Source organism: Watersipora subatra, chromosome 9, assembly GCF_963576615.1.
Source record: "Watersipora subatra chromosome 9, tzWatSuba1.1, whole genome shotgun sequence".
NCBI classification, from domain to species: Eukaryota; Metazoa; Bryozoa; class Gymnolaemata; order Cheilostomatida; family Watersiporidae; genus Watersipora; species Watersipora subatra.
The window spans coordinates 25,977,386-25,996,742 of NC_088716.1; the positions used below are offsets into that span (position 1 = coordinate 25,977,386).

Here is a 19,357-nt window from a genome sequence, read left to right on the forward strand (position 1 = left end):
CTCCCTAGCCTGGGGACCAAAGCAATTAATCGGCACAAATCATAGTTTATTCATAGTTTTCTGGCATTGAAGAGAAATCTTCTATCTTGTTTGTCGACATGAGATGTAACAGTGTCTAAAGACTACACCTATATCTGGTGACTGAATAATACTTGATGAGGCCCTTGGGAACTCGTTCGGATGCCCATCAGACTAGCTCAGGTACAACGGCGGTCTTGGAGTGTTTAGAGGAAGCAATAATGTTGGACTTCCGGGCTGATGCATTTTGAAATTGTTAACTGAGGTTATTAGTAAAAAAATCTGATGTTCATGTATTTTAATCAGTCTGTGCAGGAGATGATAACTACCACTATAAGAGCCGTGTACATCCATCCAAAGCCAATCTAAAAGCGTTAAGAAAAAATATTACACCGCACAGGAATTGAACCCCCATATTCAGACCCCAGTCAGGCGTGCTACCATCAGTGCCACATGACCACCTTTCCACATTTAAGATAATTGTGCACATACTTACTACCCATGATGATCTGTCACGGCACACAGGACTTTCAGTGTCCTAATTGTTTAATAATATTTCAACCAACAATTTTTTTCACACAAATGTTGGTCAATGTACAAGCAAAGCCTAGTCAGTACTCAACAGTTTTACGGTTAACAATTTTCTTTTATCTCGAACTCTCTCCCCAGAAGCCATCATTGATAAAAATAATCTAACATTGCCAATGAGTGACCGTTTTGGCCTCACTCCCGATCAATAAGAGTTCAGAGAACTCAAGCAATGCTATTCAGGAACAATAAGTAGATTAGCTTAATACTCCAATGCCACCCACGCAGGGTTTTAGAAATCTGTGTTTTTATTTGACACAAGAATTCATTTAGCTGATGTACAAAAACTTGAAAGCTACTGTACATCCTTTATAAAGACACATCCTTATTCAATTAAACAAATTTTGTATCTCTCATGGTGGTTGACACACAAATAGTAGTGTAAAGGACACACTGCGCAGCCTACTGCTCGCAATATACCTTTTTGACATTTTTTGAGAGATTACACACACACACGATAATTATTCCGGCAGTCAGAAAATTTTTCTACAAACTCAATCATAGTCATTTTATACATAGAGTGATGATGATGAGCTGATCCTCACGATTCTCCGACATAGTTGTCCGAGTCTCACAGAAACCTATCGAATAGTTTTCAAAATTTAGAGAGCTATGACTGTCAATTAATGCAAGTCAAGCGTATACATGTCTAAGCATTCGGTCTTCTGGACTACACCACCCTGCAATTCAAGGGCATAATTTAATTTTGTGCTTGTTTTGTCTCATCTCTTATAATACAAGTACCGCTGCATCAAATATATGTAATTATAGAGAAATATCGTGACCAAATTGAAAAATTATTTGAATTGCTCGAGCAGTTGGGATCCACTTGAAGCATACATATATCCGATACCACAGAACTCTACCTGTTGGAAGGCTGTTGTTTTATATTTTCTAAGGTTTGAAAGATGCAAACAGGTAAAAACATCAAATCTAGACTGAAAATAGCATCAAATACTGTTGACCTGAACAAACAAAGGCAACAGTTGCGGTGTATGGAATGGTTACATCAGGGTATGGCTATATCAGAAGAGTATTAGAATATGGACTATACAAGATTGGAAACAAACTGGTTTCCTAAGACAGGAGTTAATGAACATCAAGAAACTAAAGGTGCACTAGTCATATAATTAATGCTTAGTGATTGAATGGAACACAGGCTATCGATAAGAAATAGAACATTCTGTTTACAAATACTATGAGCAGTGTGAACCAAATGAGCATTTAATCTGAACTAATGAAGAGAGCCTCAACATTAGCCATTTAAATATCATTGAGACAGCAAGACTAGATATATGTATAAGCGACTAGTAACTATCCATTTACACTAATCCTCTTCTGCCCAGCCATTCCCTATATTCTAGCCTTTGGCCTACAAGGCAATTAACGAAAAAAACTAGAGTGGAATTATGCTGGCAATAAAACGAAGGCTAAAAAAGTAAAATCACATCTGTTAGCACTAAAGTGTCGTTGAGGTGACCGGGTTTAACCCGTGAACAAGGACTGTCGGCGGTAAATTGTCTGTGAGCAACGTGAGCTGGTCGAGATAATCCTGGGAGAAGGAAATAGTAGCTGGAGGAAGGGGGAGATAACAGAAAACGACAGAACTGCTTGAGCTCTGTTCTTGAATCATCGTATTTATGTCTGCAAGAAAAAAACGATAATAAAAAACTGGCAAACAAAAAACCAAAACCGATTATTCAGTACTTTAGTTGATTGAAGACCTGAGGAGACTAAACAGAACTTACTAAAATTGCAGATATGTACCAACATTTTAATTTATTATCTGTAGATCTCATGTATACTTATTACAGTATACATGTAGTTATTACTCGTACAAGTCAACCCAAAAAATTTTTACTGTGTGTGTGGTATGTGGCTTTAGAGATATATATATACACATATATCTATATATTTATATATATATATATCTATATATCTATATATCTATATATATATATATCTATATATATCTATATACCTATATATATATATATATATATATATATATCTCTTTAGAGATATATATATCTCTAAAGAGATATATATATGTCTGTCTGTCTGTATGTCTGCATGTTTTTATGTCTGCATATCTAATAGATTTAGTAGATTTTATGGCTGCACTAAATACAAACAAACATAAAAAGCACGCATTCACCGTGTTTAATGTTTGCTTCTGTCTGTAGAAGTATTTTACTTACAATGTGGCTATGGTTGGGTGCGTTTAGGCAGACGAGTGTCAAGTCATGAAGTTTATCAGTTTGTCTTTTAATTAATCCAATTTTTTTAATTTTTCAATTATGTGTGATTATGATTTCCCTTTGCGTCGCAGACATTAAAAAATAGCGTTAAGATCATTCATCAGCAATCAGTGTAAAAGGTTTTGCTTTTTGCCGTAAAATTACAAACATATAAAAAACAAAAAGCAGCGTAATTTCAGCAGCGTGAATAATCTTTACTATAATAAGAGCCATGTGTGTCCATATGTCCGAAGCTATGCTAAGATCAAAGAATACTTGTGCACGTAGTTATTACACATGGCAATACCTTACGGCGCACGGATTATGTACAAGTTATGATGATAAGGTTTTTGAAAATGACAGAGAAAATCACTGTCAAGTGATTTGCTCTACAAGTCCACATGTAGTGACACAAACACCACATGTGGATGGCCTGTTACATAAAACCCTCAAACATATACCTTTGAGATAATCCTCAGGAAGAGAAGGTGTCTCCGTAACTGCTCCGCTACGAAGCGATGATGGATAGCGGAGATCTACAATCCTTGACCAGTTGATCGTCACTATATCAGCATCAATCCGTAACTGATTTAAGATCACAGCTAATTTTCTTTCCTTCTTTTTAGTTTCCTCTTCATCGCCTAAAAGAAAAAATGTCGCTTAGCAACAGACATCTCAGAAAAGTCTAAAGTAGTACTGCAAGCCACTTAAAAACTAGTAAACAGTTTCTGAACTTGAAAATATAAGAAAGGAGATGGTAGACTGAATCAAATGGCCATAGACACTAGTATGACAAGTTAGGAGTGACATTTGAACATCTACGTCTAGGGAACATTGAGTATGGGATAGCGTATGGCATGCATATTCCTTTACATTCCTTCAAAATTCTAAAAAAACTACAATACTAATGTGATATTTGGGTTACATGGTGATACACGAGTTCCACCTTATATTCAATGAGTCTGAGCATGTTTCTACAGTGACAATTAGCAAAGATTCTCAGGCCTATATCTCAAGTTTGTAAGCTGTGATACAGACAGGTCATGTTATAACAAGCATGATCATTGAATGCTAAAAATGCTGTTATTGGAGTCATCCACTGGTCATCCTTTAATTGATAGAGTAATTACTGCGTTGATTGCTTATATTTCAAAGTGGTATGGAGAAGATAACTCCCAGTTTTTTGATACGAGGGCATATAGCGACATATTTATTACGAGTATATTATTACAATACGCAGATGGAATCCGAAGACACCCTAGATGAATTAGGGCATGAGTTCAAATAGATGGAGTACACAAACTTGTAAGGGTTTGTGATGATGGTTTCGTTTTACCTCATGCATGCTTGCCGAAAGTTTGGATCAAGGGGCCAAGGTCGTCTAGCCCTTCATGTAAGATTTATTATAATCGACCTGTTCCAACAATGAGAGCAATATTGCGGCAACACTTACTAGCATGACACATGAAGACACGAAGGGAGGTAGCTTGCTTCCACCCCTTAACCATGTGTAAAACACAAGCTAATTGAAGGAGGAACAGGCAGCAGTTGTCCATGTAGCTCGCCTTGTCTGGCTGAAACATATTCACTGGCCATACGTCTACACAGGTCTTGTTTCTGCAAACATTAGTAGAACTTGGAGAATATAAACATAGAGCACATGTTGACAGCTGACAGCAGAATAAACATAGAGCACATGTTGACAGCTGACAGCAGAATAAACATAGAGCACATGTTGACAGCTGACAGCAGAATAAACATGGAGCACATGTTGACAGCTGACAGCAGAATAAACATAGAGCACATGTTGACAGCTGACAGCAGAATAAACATGAAGATTTAAACAACCGAGCAATGTGCGGTCTATCTCATATATCTCACACACCTGAAATTAAGATAATAATAGAATTACCAAGAGTGTTATGTTGGTAGGATCCCAGGGAGAAAGTTACAAACTAAAATACTAACAACCGAGCCAGTTTTTCCTTTACTACAACAATATGCATAGTATCTACATGCATATTAATAAATCCTACATCGGCATTGTATCTGTCTGTTAGTCCGTGGGAAGGCTACACGCTGCCACATTTTTGGGTCGATTTCATTCAAACTGCACACGCGTACACTCTGTGCCTTCCTTTAGGTTGGTAAAACTATCTGGTCTCAAAACTTTGTTTGGTTCCTGGGAACCAGCTTCTTAAACACCCACCTGCGCGGTCTGTCTGATTGAAAATGAGACAATACCAGGCATCACCGTGCTAACCGCCAGTAATAACAATAGCAATAATAATAATACAGTAAGACCAATAATAATTAAAACACGCAAAAAAGATCAGATAATGCAACAATGTATTATATTGTATCACACCCAATAATGTTGTATTATATTAAATCCCATTATGTTATATTATATTTTTACTGTTTTGTGTTTTCGTGCTTTCTCTTGACCTGACTCAATCACCCTGACTTACGAAACTACGATGATTCCACAAACACTGACTAAAGCCTGGTTCCCATATCGATTGCGAGACTCCGGCAGTAATATTGCGCAGCAAAACGCTTGCGACGTTTGGCTCTGCGGCTTTATGTTCACATGAATCTGCATCGCTAATAACGGCAGAAAAATTCTCGCTTGCCATGCCGTTTCAATAATGCTGACCTTCACCTGTACAGTGCATTTCGGGAAGGATCTGTCTGCAGCTCTTCGCGAAATCTGAACAGTGCTAAACTCTTGCGTTGCCGCCGGCAACTACCGATGGTACCCGGCGGTACCCGGCACGTAGGTTCCCATTTCACCGCCAATAGCCTGCAGTGCCATCGCCATTGCTTTGTGACGTATTTGGGAACCAGGCTTTACATAAACTGAGAAGTAGTTTGGGTGTGAACCTAAAAATAATCAAGTTTTGTGAAGGCAGCAACAAAAATGCATGGTCAACGGTATTTAACAAACCATTGCATGACGGGCAGACCAAGGGGCCAAGTCTCGTATTTCTCACTTCTTATTTCACTCTATTTATTTACGTTTCACATAAAGATTTTATCTAGACACAACACATGATTCCACCAAAAAATATAAACCCACAGAAACCAACCAGTACTCGCAGGACGTTGAGAAAAAGCAGAACAAGCTGTTACCGAGGGACCCGAAAAATCTCTGGCCAAAGACATCGACATCTTCCGTCTTACATTGATGCAAAAGATTTTGGAATACTCAATCACAATCTTTACTATAATAAGACTGTGTGCGTCCATTTATACGATGCCTAGCTTAAAGGTTAAAAAGATTGCTTACGATGGGATTTGAACTCAGACCTTTTAACTTCACTGCCCCACACATTACAACCTCCAATAATCATTCTTTTTTAGGATTTCAGAATAACTGTGAAGACACATACTCTCCATGCTTTATTGGCACACCTGACGATCTCTCACGGCATACTAGACTACCAGTTTACTAGTCTATATATATACAGTGAAACTCGGATAACTCAACATTCAAGGGACCGAGCAAAAGTGTTCGAATTATCAGAGTGTTCAAGTTATCAGAGCACTGTCACAAGTCCATGTATTCACTTATTTATTAGTAGATACATGAACATATACAAACTATAATATAAATCAAAAGCACAAATGGCTTGTTTCAAATTAAATGCTTCTAATGTAAAGTTTAAAACGTTTTTATCAAAAAGTATAGAGATTTTTCTATCACTTGAGATTGGTTTGTTGTTTGAGGTGATGTTATTGCCAGGACGTTTTTTAGATTGACATTGGCAAAACTTGATCGTTGCTGAAATGCTCAAAGAAAAGACATCTTTTTCTTTTGAGCGTTTTACCCACGATCAATTTTGCCGATATTTCTTGAAGTTTATGGAAAGATTACCTTACTTTACCTGGGATTCGTTAAGAGCAACACTCCGAGGCAGTTCAATTAAAAGTTTTACGAGGTTTTACGGTACATTGTATATCACTCACGCTTTTTGAATGGATACTTATTGAATGTACACACGTATTCTGTGTTTAGGTCAAACGATGAATAGTTTTTTTTAGCTAAGAAAACGTATACGTTTAATAAAAACAAATTTTAAGACGTTTTAAACATTCAACATTCCGACGTTGATTCAACACGGAATCAACTTCGGAAAAATATTCGTCACGGGCTAGCCGGGTCACGCACTCAAGGATTTTCGCCACGCACATACAAAACAACATGCGATTTTTGTTTTGTATGTGCGTGGCGAAAATCCTTGCGCCCGTGGCCGGGCCAGTCCGCGCTATTCATCGTATAGCAGTATAAATCAAATTTCACCAAACCTTTAGAACAGTCGTTGACAAAAATATTTTGCCGATGGAGGTAATAACGACGCTTATGAATTACGAAAAGTTGAGGTTTACCTCTATGGCTTGGAATAAAGTGATTTTCTAAAGCGATAGCAACCGTTTCGGTAGCCGTTGGGCAAAAAACAGTTCGTTATAACAGTGTTGAATTCGAGTTATATAGAGCCATTTATCATTGCGTGGGAACGGACCAAGCAAATCCAGTCGAGTTAACCATGTGTTCGCTATATCCGAGGGCGAGTTATCCATGTTTCACTGTATTTCTCAAAGTCCGTGTGTTGGAATTCCTTCTGTTGGAAATCCGGCTATAGCTATTATTAGAACAGCTGAGCTGGACAACAATACAGACTCAAGGTCATGGCTTACTGTCATTGGAAGCCTAACCTTATTAACTAGCTTAGTGGAGTTTTCCATTGGCAGTATGCCAGGCTACTAGCTTGAACGGTACAGTTGTTTGACAAAGTTTTAAAACCTTAACAGTTGTTTTTGTTTTTCTCTTAATTTATTTCAACTACACGACACACTTCTCTCATGATATGTACTTTGAAAGTTATAATGGCAAATGTTGTTATATGTTAAATACAAATCAATTTTCTGTCCAGACTCTTCTATTACACAGGCAACGCCGGGTGGCACAGCTAGTATGGAATATAAATTGGATAAATTCTAGTCAATCAGTCAATAATCAGTCAATAATCAATACTCAGCCACTTACTTGAACACTGCGCTCTTGTTGAGTTTATGAAAGTGCCTGAAAAGGCAGACATTTTTCCTCATCTTCACACAATCTCTTATCATGTTCACATACTCGACTCTGTTCACTGTTCTTGCCTCGTCCGCAGACCGCACCGAGCGGAAGTAGTTGACAGCCATATTAGTCTCAGCATTCTCCACGCCACCAAATCGACTGAATAAACACATTTCCATGATATATCTATAAATGTTCAGACTTTAAGAAAATTTGGAGAGCACAGATGCTTAGCTTTAGGTTAAGCGAGGGTCTGTTATGCTGAAGAGATCAACTCAGAACTGTGAAGAGATACGGAAGCATATTTGATTGGTTCTTTCACGGGCCAATCGCTTCCCTCGCTGAACCTCGAAGATATTAAATACACTAGGGATCCTAACTCTTGTAGGAGTTTTTGTGAGATCTCCAAACTTGTGGGATCCCCAAACTTGTGGAATCCCAACTTAGTTTGCTGGCAAGAGCACAACGTAGGACTGTGATAATAAACTCAAGATCAGTAGAAAAGCCAATATTAGATAGAATAGATCAAATCCCAACCAATATGTAGTTGACAGGTCTGGTGCTGGAGACAACAAGGCTACGGCAGTGTTAAAGGAGAGGTAAGCGAAGTTAGATGTTTACAATGTGTAGGTTGTCTGCAATACCTTACTCATCGCTTTAACAATCTGAAAATTGCAATTTTTGAAAATTTTCAAATATGTCTATACAAATAAGTAAATTTATCATTGGCGACTAGTTTTCTTACCTAGAGTATAAACAAAAGAGTTTTTGATGAAGACATTTGCTTCTAACGACAACAAGAATTGAGAATCTACGCTGCCCCATAGACACGCTGCCCCAATCATAGCATAGTAGCTGCTGATTGGCTTATCACAATAAATATTTAGAACAAACAACAAGAATTGAGAATCTACGCTGCCCCATAGACACGCTGCCCCAATCATAGCATAGTAGCTGCTGATTGGCTTATCACAATAAATATTTAGAACAAACAACAAGAATTGAGAATCTACGCTGCCCCATAGACACGCTGCCCCAATCATAGCATAGTAGCTGCTGATTGGCTTATCACAATAAATATTTAGAACAAACAACAAGAATTGAGAATCTACGCTGCCCCATAGACACGCTGCCCCAATCATAGCATAGTAGCTGCTGATTGGCTTATCACAATAAATATTTAGAACAAACAACAAGAATTGAGAATCTACGCTGCCCCATAGACACGCTGCCCCAATCATAGCATAGTAGCTGCTGATTGGCTTATCACAATAAATATTTAGAACAAACAACAAGAATTGAGAATCTACGCTGCCCCATAGACACGCTGCCCCAATCATAGCATAGTAGCTGCTGATTGGCTTATCACAATAAATATTTAGAACAAACAACAAGAATTGAGAATCTACGCTGCCCCATAGACACGCTGCCCCAATCATAGCATAGTAGCTGCTGATTGGCTTATCACAATAAATATTTAGAACAAACAACAAGAATTGAGAATCTACGCTGCCCCATAGACACGCTGCCCCAATCATAGCATAGTAGCTGCTGATTGGCTTATCACAATAAATATTTAGAACAAACAACAAGAATTGAGAATCTACGCTGCCCCATAGACACGCTGCCCCAATCATAGCATAGTAGCTGCTGATTGGCTTATCACAATAAATATTTAGAACAAACAACAAGAATTGAGAATCTACGCTGCCCCATAGACACGCTGCCCCAATCATAGCATAGTAGCTGCTGATTGGCTTATCACAATAAATATTTAGAACAAACAACAAGAATTGAGAATCTACGCTGCCCCATAGACACGCTGCCCCAATCATAGCATAGTAGCTGCTGATTGGCTTATCACAATAAATATTTAGAACAAACAACAAGAATTGAGAATCTACGCTGCCCCATAGACACGCTGCCCCAATCATAGCATAGTAGCTGCTGATTGGCTTATCACAATAAATATTTAGAACAAATCCAAAATAATACTTTTATCTGTTCCATCCAAACATTTTGTCTCAAGACTGGCACATAGATCAATTACAGTTGCAACAAAAAACCCCACCACAAAGCAACAGATTGCTAGGAATAAAACATCGTTGTTAAGATGTCATTTACAGCTAACCAAAGCTGGTACAGTCAATCAGAATGGAACACAGTACTCAGGACGAAACAATACAGCCAATCAAAACAGAACAATACAGCCAATCAGAAGAGAGCAGCAAAATCGGTACTATCAGCACAGACCAGTACATCCAATCAGAAGAGAGCAGTACAATCAGCACAGCCAATCAGAAGAGAGCAGTACAATCAGCACAGCCAATCGGAAGGGAACAGTACAATCAGCACAGCTAATCAGAAGAAAGCATTACAATGAGCACAGAGCAGTAGAGCAAATGGTAACAAAATTGCTCGTATTTTCGAGTATTGATCATAGTCTTTCCTGCTCAAGGTTGAGTGACCCACAAGTTAACTAAAGCCAGCTAAATGTAATTTCAACATGCCAAGTAAATTGCTGCCAGCAGGAACACAACAACCGGCAGCCCAGCATTCTGATCAATAAAAAGGAAATGAAGGCTTGATTGCATAGTCTTTACAAACCCTTACAATATGTTCTTCTTGCTGCCTGACTGAAATGTATCAGTTGGAATTGTCTCATCATAGAATCCCATGCATATGGTGTTTGGTTTCATACCTCCTAAACCAGAAATCCTCACCAGCTGCTGTAGTCCTTCCCTTACAGAGTTAGCCAGGGTAATCTCTACAAAGGCCTTGACCTACAGGAATATAGCCAGTCAGTTTCGGACCAATGGTGGCTAACACTAGAATATTTACCATTAACTGAGCTACATATCTGATGACACACCTCTCAAGAGCTGTAACCATGTGATAGGATGTTAAAGGTTCAATACAGGTTCAGTGCTGTTTGAGTATGAATAAGAACTACCCTGGTAGTAGTATCTAGTCTAACAGTATGAATGCATCATACTGTTTTCATGTTTTCACTGTTGTTCACATAATTATTATTACTATTTGTTAGCAGCAAATAAACATATATTATATTATATAACACAATTATATTATATAACATTTACTATATAACATATATTATACGCTGCTAGATTCAAAATCTTGTCAAGAATGAGAATATCCCATCTAATAATCACTATGTTTCTATGATGCGCGGTACTCCGATGCAACCCCTACGAAGTCAAGGAGATTGTAGATTTACATGCTGCGCAGTGGTTTTCAGCAAATTAGCCAGAGAAGAGAAATTGTATAAATCGAATCGCCGGATGGAGACATGGAATCGATCATGGATACCAAACGTCAAAAATGGTCTTTTTATGCTTTTGTCGTCATTATACTTTTATTTACAATACACATTCACAATGTTTTACAAACTTTAACACAATTTTTACAAAGTAACATATTTTTAATAAGTATTTTTTCAAGTAATCTATTATTTAAATGTTACTTTAGGACTTGCCACCTGTTTTTCAAAAGGTGTTGATATCGATAACAAAGTCCAGGAAGGTAATCACCTCATCATTCTCGTAGGTGCAGACCATAATTAAATTTAAATGAAAGAAGATCGGAAAAATAGAGAAAACAAGATAAGCAGGATAACTTTCGTACTAGTTTATGGCGCTCGATGAATCTGCCTCCACAGCATGAGAGCTATGCGCAGCCACTGCGCAATTGCCGTTTCCTTTCTGCGAATTTGAACTGGCTTCACACTGATCAGTGCGCAGTGATTTCAGTGCGAAGACGCCGTTTCCATGATTCGGAGAGAGCGCAACTCCGAAGTACTGCGCATCATGGATACATAGTGTATGTGTAGGATGCATCAAAATCAGATTAGATGAAGTTTCTTGAACCAGTGTAATAAAATGGTTAGATTACATATCACCAGGTTTCATGACTTCTGGCCTCGGACAGCCGCACATCCAACCCCAGACAGCTGCACATCCGACCCCAGACAGCTGCACATCCGACCCCAGACAGCTGCACATCCGACCCCAGATAGCTGCACATCCGACCCCAAACAGCTGCACATCCGACCCCAGACAGCTGCACATCCGACCCCAGACAGCTGCACATCCGACCCCAGACAGCTGCACATCCGACCCCAGACAGCTGGACATCCGACCCCAGACAGCTGGACATCCGACACCAGACAGCTGGACATCCGACCCCAGACAGCTGCACATCCGACCACAGACAGCTGGACATCCGACCCCAGACAGCTGCACATCCGACCCCAGACAGCAGCACATCCGACCCCAGACAGCTGGACATCCGACCCTAGACAGCTGGACATCCGACCCCAGACAGCTGGACATCCGACCCTAGACAGCTGCACATCCGACCCCAGACAGCTGGACATCCGACCCCAGACAGCTGCACATCCGACCCCAGACAGCTGCACATCCGACCCCACACAGCTGCACATCCGCTCATTAAATCACATCATTCCTCAATCAGGGCTGGACTGCCTGGCTACACTACTGACCAACCTGTACGAATGAACTAAGATTAGCTCAGGCGTGCGTGTACTAGGTTGTGCTGGGATGAGATTTTTGTAGTCAACCACGAAAAAAGCCATTTAACCCCGAATTCACAGACTGAAAATTAAGTAGAATATTTAATTCAATTTACATCAATTTGTGCTCATATTTTAGAATATAAAAACAAAAAACGCGTTTTACATATCATTACAGCAGTTTATACTATAACATTTTACTACACTAACTATTATGGCGTGCTTAACAGGTTTCTTCAAATTTGGAGAGAACTAAATAAAAATGGCTTCCAGGTCTGGGAGCCATTTTTGTCTAAACTGACTTGTCATAAACCAATCAAATGTGCTATCAGTATGTACCTAATTTTTCCTACTGGCCTAAGAGCAATTTTTCCAGTCGAGTACAATTTATGGTAGGGCAACTCCACAAAACCGTTCTTACATACGTATATGCTACAGTAAGGGTACCGCCGGGTAAAACTAGCGAAATATAGTGCACGATTTACCTACTTTCGACATTGGCCATTACGGCTAAGAGTGAAAATACTTTCAGCTTATCAGTTGGCAAACCGAAGAGATACTTGAAAAAAAATCGGCAGGTGGCAACACTAACAAATAACCGCGTAATTGTTGAAAAGAGATCGTGGTCTGTTATTGGTCTATTGATGACATCAATTCCACACAGCTAGGCTGCTGGTGATATCCAGTTTTCAAATGACCATTCAAAGTAGCAAATAGTACGATAATGTGAAATCTCTCACATAACTTCTTAGACTTTTACTGGTGGCCATAGACGGGTTGCTTATCGTGTGTCATTAGCATATAATTCCTAGCCAATTTGGCTCAGGAAAATTGTTAGTCATTATGGTTTTAGGGCTGCTTTGAAGCAGTACTTGCTGAACTCTCTGGAATAGATTTGTTCTGATTTCTTTTGCTTAAACAACCACATTTTCTTAATTAACAATCTCATCTGTTAATGCGGGCTCTGCGTCTCGAACAGTCGTGCTACTGCGCATATGGGCCCTCATAGCACCTTACTTTGTCTATCATCTTATGTTCTATCATCTTGTTATGTTATGATTTAATGTAAATAAAATGATATAACAAACGCTATTCGATGGAAAACTATTGCATGAAGAAAGAAAGCAGTGCTTGGGTTTAACCGCAGACAAGTTTGAAAAAAAACTCTCAGACTTATAAAAGATGAGACGTATACCACAGAGAAAGCCTTTTGTGTCAAATAGCATTAATCATATGCTCCAACAAGAGCAACCTTGTAGAAAGCAGCAGATGATCCGTACAATTGCCTCCACCTACCTTGAGAAAATCGATCAATGATTGCCACTGCTTAAGTTCCATGAGAGCTGGGTCTTTGCGGCAATCATCCAGCTTGCCGACCTTGACATGGCCAAGGACGTAGAGACCACTCTTTTTCATATCATTTATGAAATCGATGATGTTGGCTGACTGACGCGGGTTGCTGACCATGTAGAGCATCTGTGGTCGCCAGAACTTGACATGATCTTTGCGGTTGTCAAGCAAAAGCAGGTACTTCCTAACCTGGTGGAATATGAGGGCCTGGCTGATGGAACCTGGTTAGCAGAAACAAACTGGTTTATGTATTTATTGACTTTCATGGATGTACATGCTTTAAAATGTGCAATGTTGTGTTATAGCTGCTTGCTCAAACATTCATGGTAAAAAACCTCTTGAAAGTCAAGGAGTTGTTTTACCATGAATGTTTCAAAACGCAAATACAACACAGCATGGCACCTTATCAGGGATTTACGCCAATGCAAGACAAGATATATATGCGTGGAAATGACTGACCAACTGCTATAAAAGTTGCCATCAGGTTAAAACTTCAAAGACTGAGCCCGAAACAAATCGGGGAGTTGTTTCCCCACCTGATCCCATGCCTGAGTGAACTTGGCTGCATAATATCGCTTCGTTTTTTCCCCTCTCCGGTTTACGTGAAGTTACGAAATTTTGGTTGCTCCGAGTGTAATGAGTTTCTAGCCTAAATTTGAAATTTTAAGCCGATTCAAATACCGAGGGCGCGTCTAGCTGTCGGAGAAATGCTGCTGACAGAACGTTAGTTTCTATTGGCGCACTGATTGATATTCAAGCTTCTCATCAGAAACAAGTGCTTTATACTAAAGCTTTGTTCATCTAATCATAACAAATACACAGACTATCAGACTCAGTATGCTGCAACCATGTTTCTTCTGCTCCCTCGAAAACATTCCTCTTTTGAAAGAGCATAAAAACCGCAACTATCTACTATATTTAATTTCCGTTGTTTTTCATCAAGTTCTACAACCTTGGAGCGCCCAAATGATATTGAATTCAAAAGGAATAGGGCTATTCTATGTGTTTGCACAGTCGATGGAATGTTGTTAATATGGTCTAGAATCAGGGAACCTGCTTGTTCATACAAGACTAGGGTTTAAAGTGTTAAAATCATATCAAGTACCTGCGGTTCCTGTCAATTGAAGTTACCACAAGTCACTGGTACCAAGGCTAGCAGTTAATGAAAATCGATGTTATGAGATGGAGCGCAGCTCAAACTCACCCCAGGAAGTGCTGACTCCTCGGAAGTAAAGCAGTATGATAAGAATCGTTGCTATGGCGATGGCTATGGCAGCGTAGATAGCTTTGATAAGGAAGGTCATTGTTACACAGCCAACCATGGCGAGCACGCAAGTCCAAACATTGAAGTATTTAAAGGTTGGCCTACAAAACACAACATACGATAATGATGTATGCTTTCTATAAAGAGTCTAAATATCAATGGCTTTGAGGAGCATTATCATCATGTTGTGCTGCAGGATACATAGACATCTAAACACAGAGGTGTTAGAACGTACCATATTTTACTATCAAATACTGCAATAGATTTCATTATTAACCATACCTAACAAACCATCAAACCAACTGCAATTTTATTTTTAATAAGTTGATTTAATTTTTTGAATTGATTAAAATCCCACTTGGTATGTCCATTCCGATAGAAACTGTAGTCACAAAATAGACTTTATATGTCATTAATTATATATTTCTTAAGATATAGTCTATTATATTATACAAATTATATTATTATATATAATGATAATGTAAGCCTTTATAATATATAGATTATATGACTATAATATAGTCATATAGTCACAATATATAAGAATCTTTAACAAATAAAATCTGTCTTTTTACTAAAATAGTTTTAAAGAGTTTTCAATTCTCCTTGTCCAAAGATAAAACAATCATCACAAATTCAACATTTTATTATAAAAACACCCTCGTAAGTCTAGAAATACAAACACCATGAAGGCCTGCAAGTCTGATGAACCAACAGCAGGCTTCCAAGAGAAAAGGTTTTGTAGCCTAGTTGCCCATTACAAGTTTAGATTTGCAAAAGACCAACAAGTTAGTTAGAACAAACATACAGTAGAGAAGAAGAGATATGAAGTTACCTGAAGTTAGGGGCTGATGTTAGATCAAGAGCGAGGCAGGCGATGTTGACAGAGGCGTAAGACATTAGAAAGAAGACTGTTGTCATAGGAGCTATAGCATTCATAGAGCCGATACAGAGTACTGCCTGCAACACAACTAAATGAATTATTTAATTTAAAAAAAACAGTTGAAGACGGAGTATTGCAGCAGTTGTATAGCTCGTATAGTTGTATAGCTCGTATAGTTATATAACTCATATAGTTATATAACTCGTATAGTTGTATAACTCGTATAGTTGTATAGCTCGTATAGTTGTATAGCTCGTATAGTTGTATAGCTCGTATAGTTGTATAACTCGTATAGTTGTATAGCTCGTATAGTTGTATAGCTCGTATAGTTGTATAGCTCGTATAGTTGTATAGCTCGTATAGTTGTATAGCTCGTATAGTTGTATAGCTCGTATAGTTGTATAGCTCGTATAGTGGTATAGCTCGTATAGTTGTATAGCTCGTATAGTTGTATAGCTCGTATAGTGGTATAGCTCGTATAGTTTTATAGCTCGTATAGTTGTATAGCTCGTATAGTTGTATAGCTCGTATAGTTGTATAGCTCGTATAGTGGTATAACTCGTATAGTTGTATAGCTCGTATAGTGGTATAACTCGTATAGTTGTATAGCTCGTATAGTTGTATAGCTCGTATAGTTGTATAGCTCGTATAGTTGTATAGCTCGTATAGTTGTATAACTCGTATAGTTGTATAACTCGTATAGTTGTATAGCTCGTATAGTTGTATAGCTCGTATAGTTGTATAACTCGTATAGTTGTATAGCTCGTATAGTTGTATAGCTCGCATAGTTGTATAGCTTGTATAGTTGTATAGCTTGTATAGTGGTATAGTTTAGAATGTGTAGTTCCCAGCTTTTATTAAATGTTAGCATGGCATTACACTATCAGCCAGGAGTGAATAACTTCCTAATAATGTGGCCAGCTAGATACAACCTGAACTATAACTGGGTTATATTGGGGTGTGAAATCTGAAGTCATAAGTAGGCTGACCTGTACAAGGAGCCAGGAGATGATAACTGCCATCCAAGGATTGCCACTTTTGGATGTGATTCGGGCTGGTCTTGTGAATATCCCTGTAATCAATAAATCACTGAGATCATTAATCATTAATCAGCGGCCACTCAACAGTGAGACCACCCATAGTGCAGGCACAGAAGTTCTGCACAAGCATTGCAGATGAAAGCAGCTTTTAACCCCGCATAACAGGAGGTTTGACGAGCACCTTTTTGCACTACCTACTTATTGGCTAACTACTAGGGCCGAGGGCAGTTGTTCCTTTCAGGGAAAAAAGTGATCGAAAATGATAAGCAATGATATTATTTTCTTTGGTAAATATAGAGTAGGATAGCAAAAAGTTATTTAATGTTTAACTTTATTGGCCAATTTGTAACCAGAAAAGTTAATATTGAAAAAATGATACATTGGTATAAAGGGAAAAGGAGAAATCATTGGCAAGCGCATCCAGCCTGAGTGGATAACTCCTGCGTGATAAGTATGCAACGCCATTTGAGTTATTTATAACAATTATAAACTATTATGGTAGGCGTCTTAGTCATTCTGTGATTTATATCATTACAAAGTGACTAACATGATTAGTATAACCATCCCACAGTCATCAACTAATGTGCCTAAAACACCCAACTCACACAATAATCAACTAACACGCCTAATACAATCAACCAAACAGTCCTCAACTAACATGCCTAGTATAGCTGCCCCAGAGTCCTCAATTAACACGTCTAGTATAATCATCCCATATGGTCAACAACAACAACGACACATCTTTCCGACCCTCAATACAACACAATCAACATGACGATCACATGCAATACTCAACTCAAGCAGCAGAGAATACTTACAGAAAAGGTCGTCTCTAGCAAGCGCTTCTAGAACACGAGAGGCACCAATAAGATTACCAAGTGCTGCCGATAGCGTGGCAGCAAATATTCCGATGTAGACAAAAGGCGGCCAAATGTTGATGTCTTTCAGGACATTGTAGTCATTCTGAAGCAACACCCTGAATAGAATACAAACATATTTGCAGTGAGAAAGAACTCGAGGTGTGCAACTTTAGTGAAAACAAATTTGGCATTCTAAGAGACCATCTTTCTGGAGTTATGGCTCATGACATATTTAAGACAGATACAACAAATTCATTAGCAGCTACCAATTAATTATTACATTGAGAAGATAACACCATAAACTTCAAGCCTCTACATGTATTTGTTCCAGCGCTACGCTGCAGAATATGAGAACCACTGATGATTTTGAGTATTCTGATCGAGTTTATAAAATATGATGTTTTTAACTGCGTCTAACTAAAACAAGAACAATCAACCAAAACACTTTAACAGCCAAGCAATCTTTATTATAAAAGAATATCTAGCAGTGACAGAACTGTGTATGCAGACCAATGTCTATGACGGTCTCAGCCCAATCCACACTAGTATTCCAGTCACACTATGGGTACAAATGAATACAGCCTTTGAAAACATTCAAAAGAGTATCGGTAAAGTTGAGACAACAAAAGATGGTTATGCAATAACAACAGGTAATGGTTAAAGATTGACTTGCAACAAAATTCACATTACAGTTATTTGGTATCAAAAGATTCACCATGTCTTACTCTGCAGCGTAGTGGGTCCAAAATATGTGGGAACGTGATTACAAGCTCTTAAAAGCTCCAAAACAAACAGTTAATCGCAGCGATCACGAAAACGCCGTAGTTTGGAATCTTTTTGTTTTGATGACGTTCTCAAACATTTTGATTATTGTTTTGACACGTGATGTTATCACGTGAATTGTAAGGCCAATAAAAGGCTCAATATAAAACATCTCGTAGCACCAGTTTGGGACAAACATTGGGTTTTACTGAAAAGCCCATATCAAATATACATGTAGATGTTCGCTAATTTACAATTTTGTTTCGGCTTGGTCTAATCGTCTAGTCGTAATCTGATCGTGTGACCCATACTTCCTGACAAACAGCGCAAATAATTTATGCAGAATTGTTCGACTATCACAAGTGACCAACAGGCTCGTCATGTTCATCAGAGGATGATATGCACTCCTTCAGGCCAAGGTTAAAAAATTGAATGAATTTTTATGGTAGGTTTTGAGATATCAGTGCTTGAGATGACAGCATTACAATGATGATGAAATAGACGCATAAGAACAATAGACATGGCTTTATTGAATACGTGGAGCACATTTGTGAAAATATTTCAACGAATGAGGTTGCGTGAAAGTGTAAACAGAAACCATCTTGTACAACTACATCCCATTTGAGCCGTTTTGGAAAGAGATTCTAATCTACGGCGATCTCGTGATGGTGGCGATTAACTGTTTGTTTTTTAGCTTCTAAGAGCTTGTAATCCCAT

The 19,357-nt window shown here is 38.5% G+C and overlaps 1 protein-coding gene across 1 annotated transcript in view; it reads right to left on the reverse strand.

Moving 5' to 3' along the window:
- Positions 1-1,483: 1,483 nt before the first annotated feature.
- Positions 1,484-19,357, reverse strand: part of LOC137404649 (solute carrier family 12 member 9-like) — a 102,341-nt gene continuing 84,467 nt past the window's right edge. Inside the window, exons 17-26 of the mRNA XM_068090873.1 lie at positions 17,837-17,994; positions 16,968-17,050; positions 15,931-16,055; positions 15,036-15,196; positions 13,778-14,052; positions 10,543-10,712; positions 7,897-8,088; positions 4,300-4,463; positions 3,308-3,487; positions 1,484-2,250 (exon numbers count right to left, since the gene is read on the reverse strand). Of these exons, the coding sequence (XP_067946974.1) occupies positions 2,066-2,250; positions 3,308-3,487; positions 4,300-4,463; positions 7,897-8,088; positions 10,543-10,712; positions 13,778-14,052; positions 15,036-15,196; positions 15,931-16,055; positions 16,968-17,050; positions 17,837-17,994 (1,693 nt within the window). The 3' untranslated portion in view covers positions 1,484-2,065. The remainder of the gene's footprint in view (positions 2,251-3,307; positions 3,488-4,299; positions 4,464-7,896; positions 8,089-10,542; positions 10,713-13,777; positions 14,053-15,035; positions 15,197-15,930; positions 16,056-16,967; positions 17,051-17,836; positions 17,995-19,357) is intronic.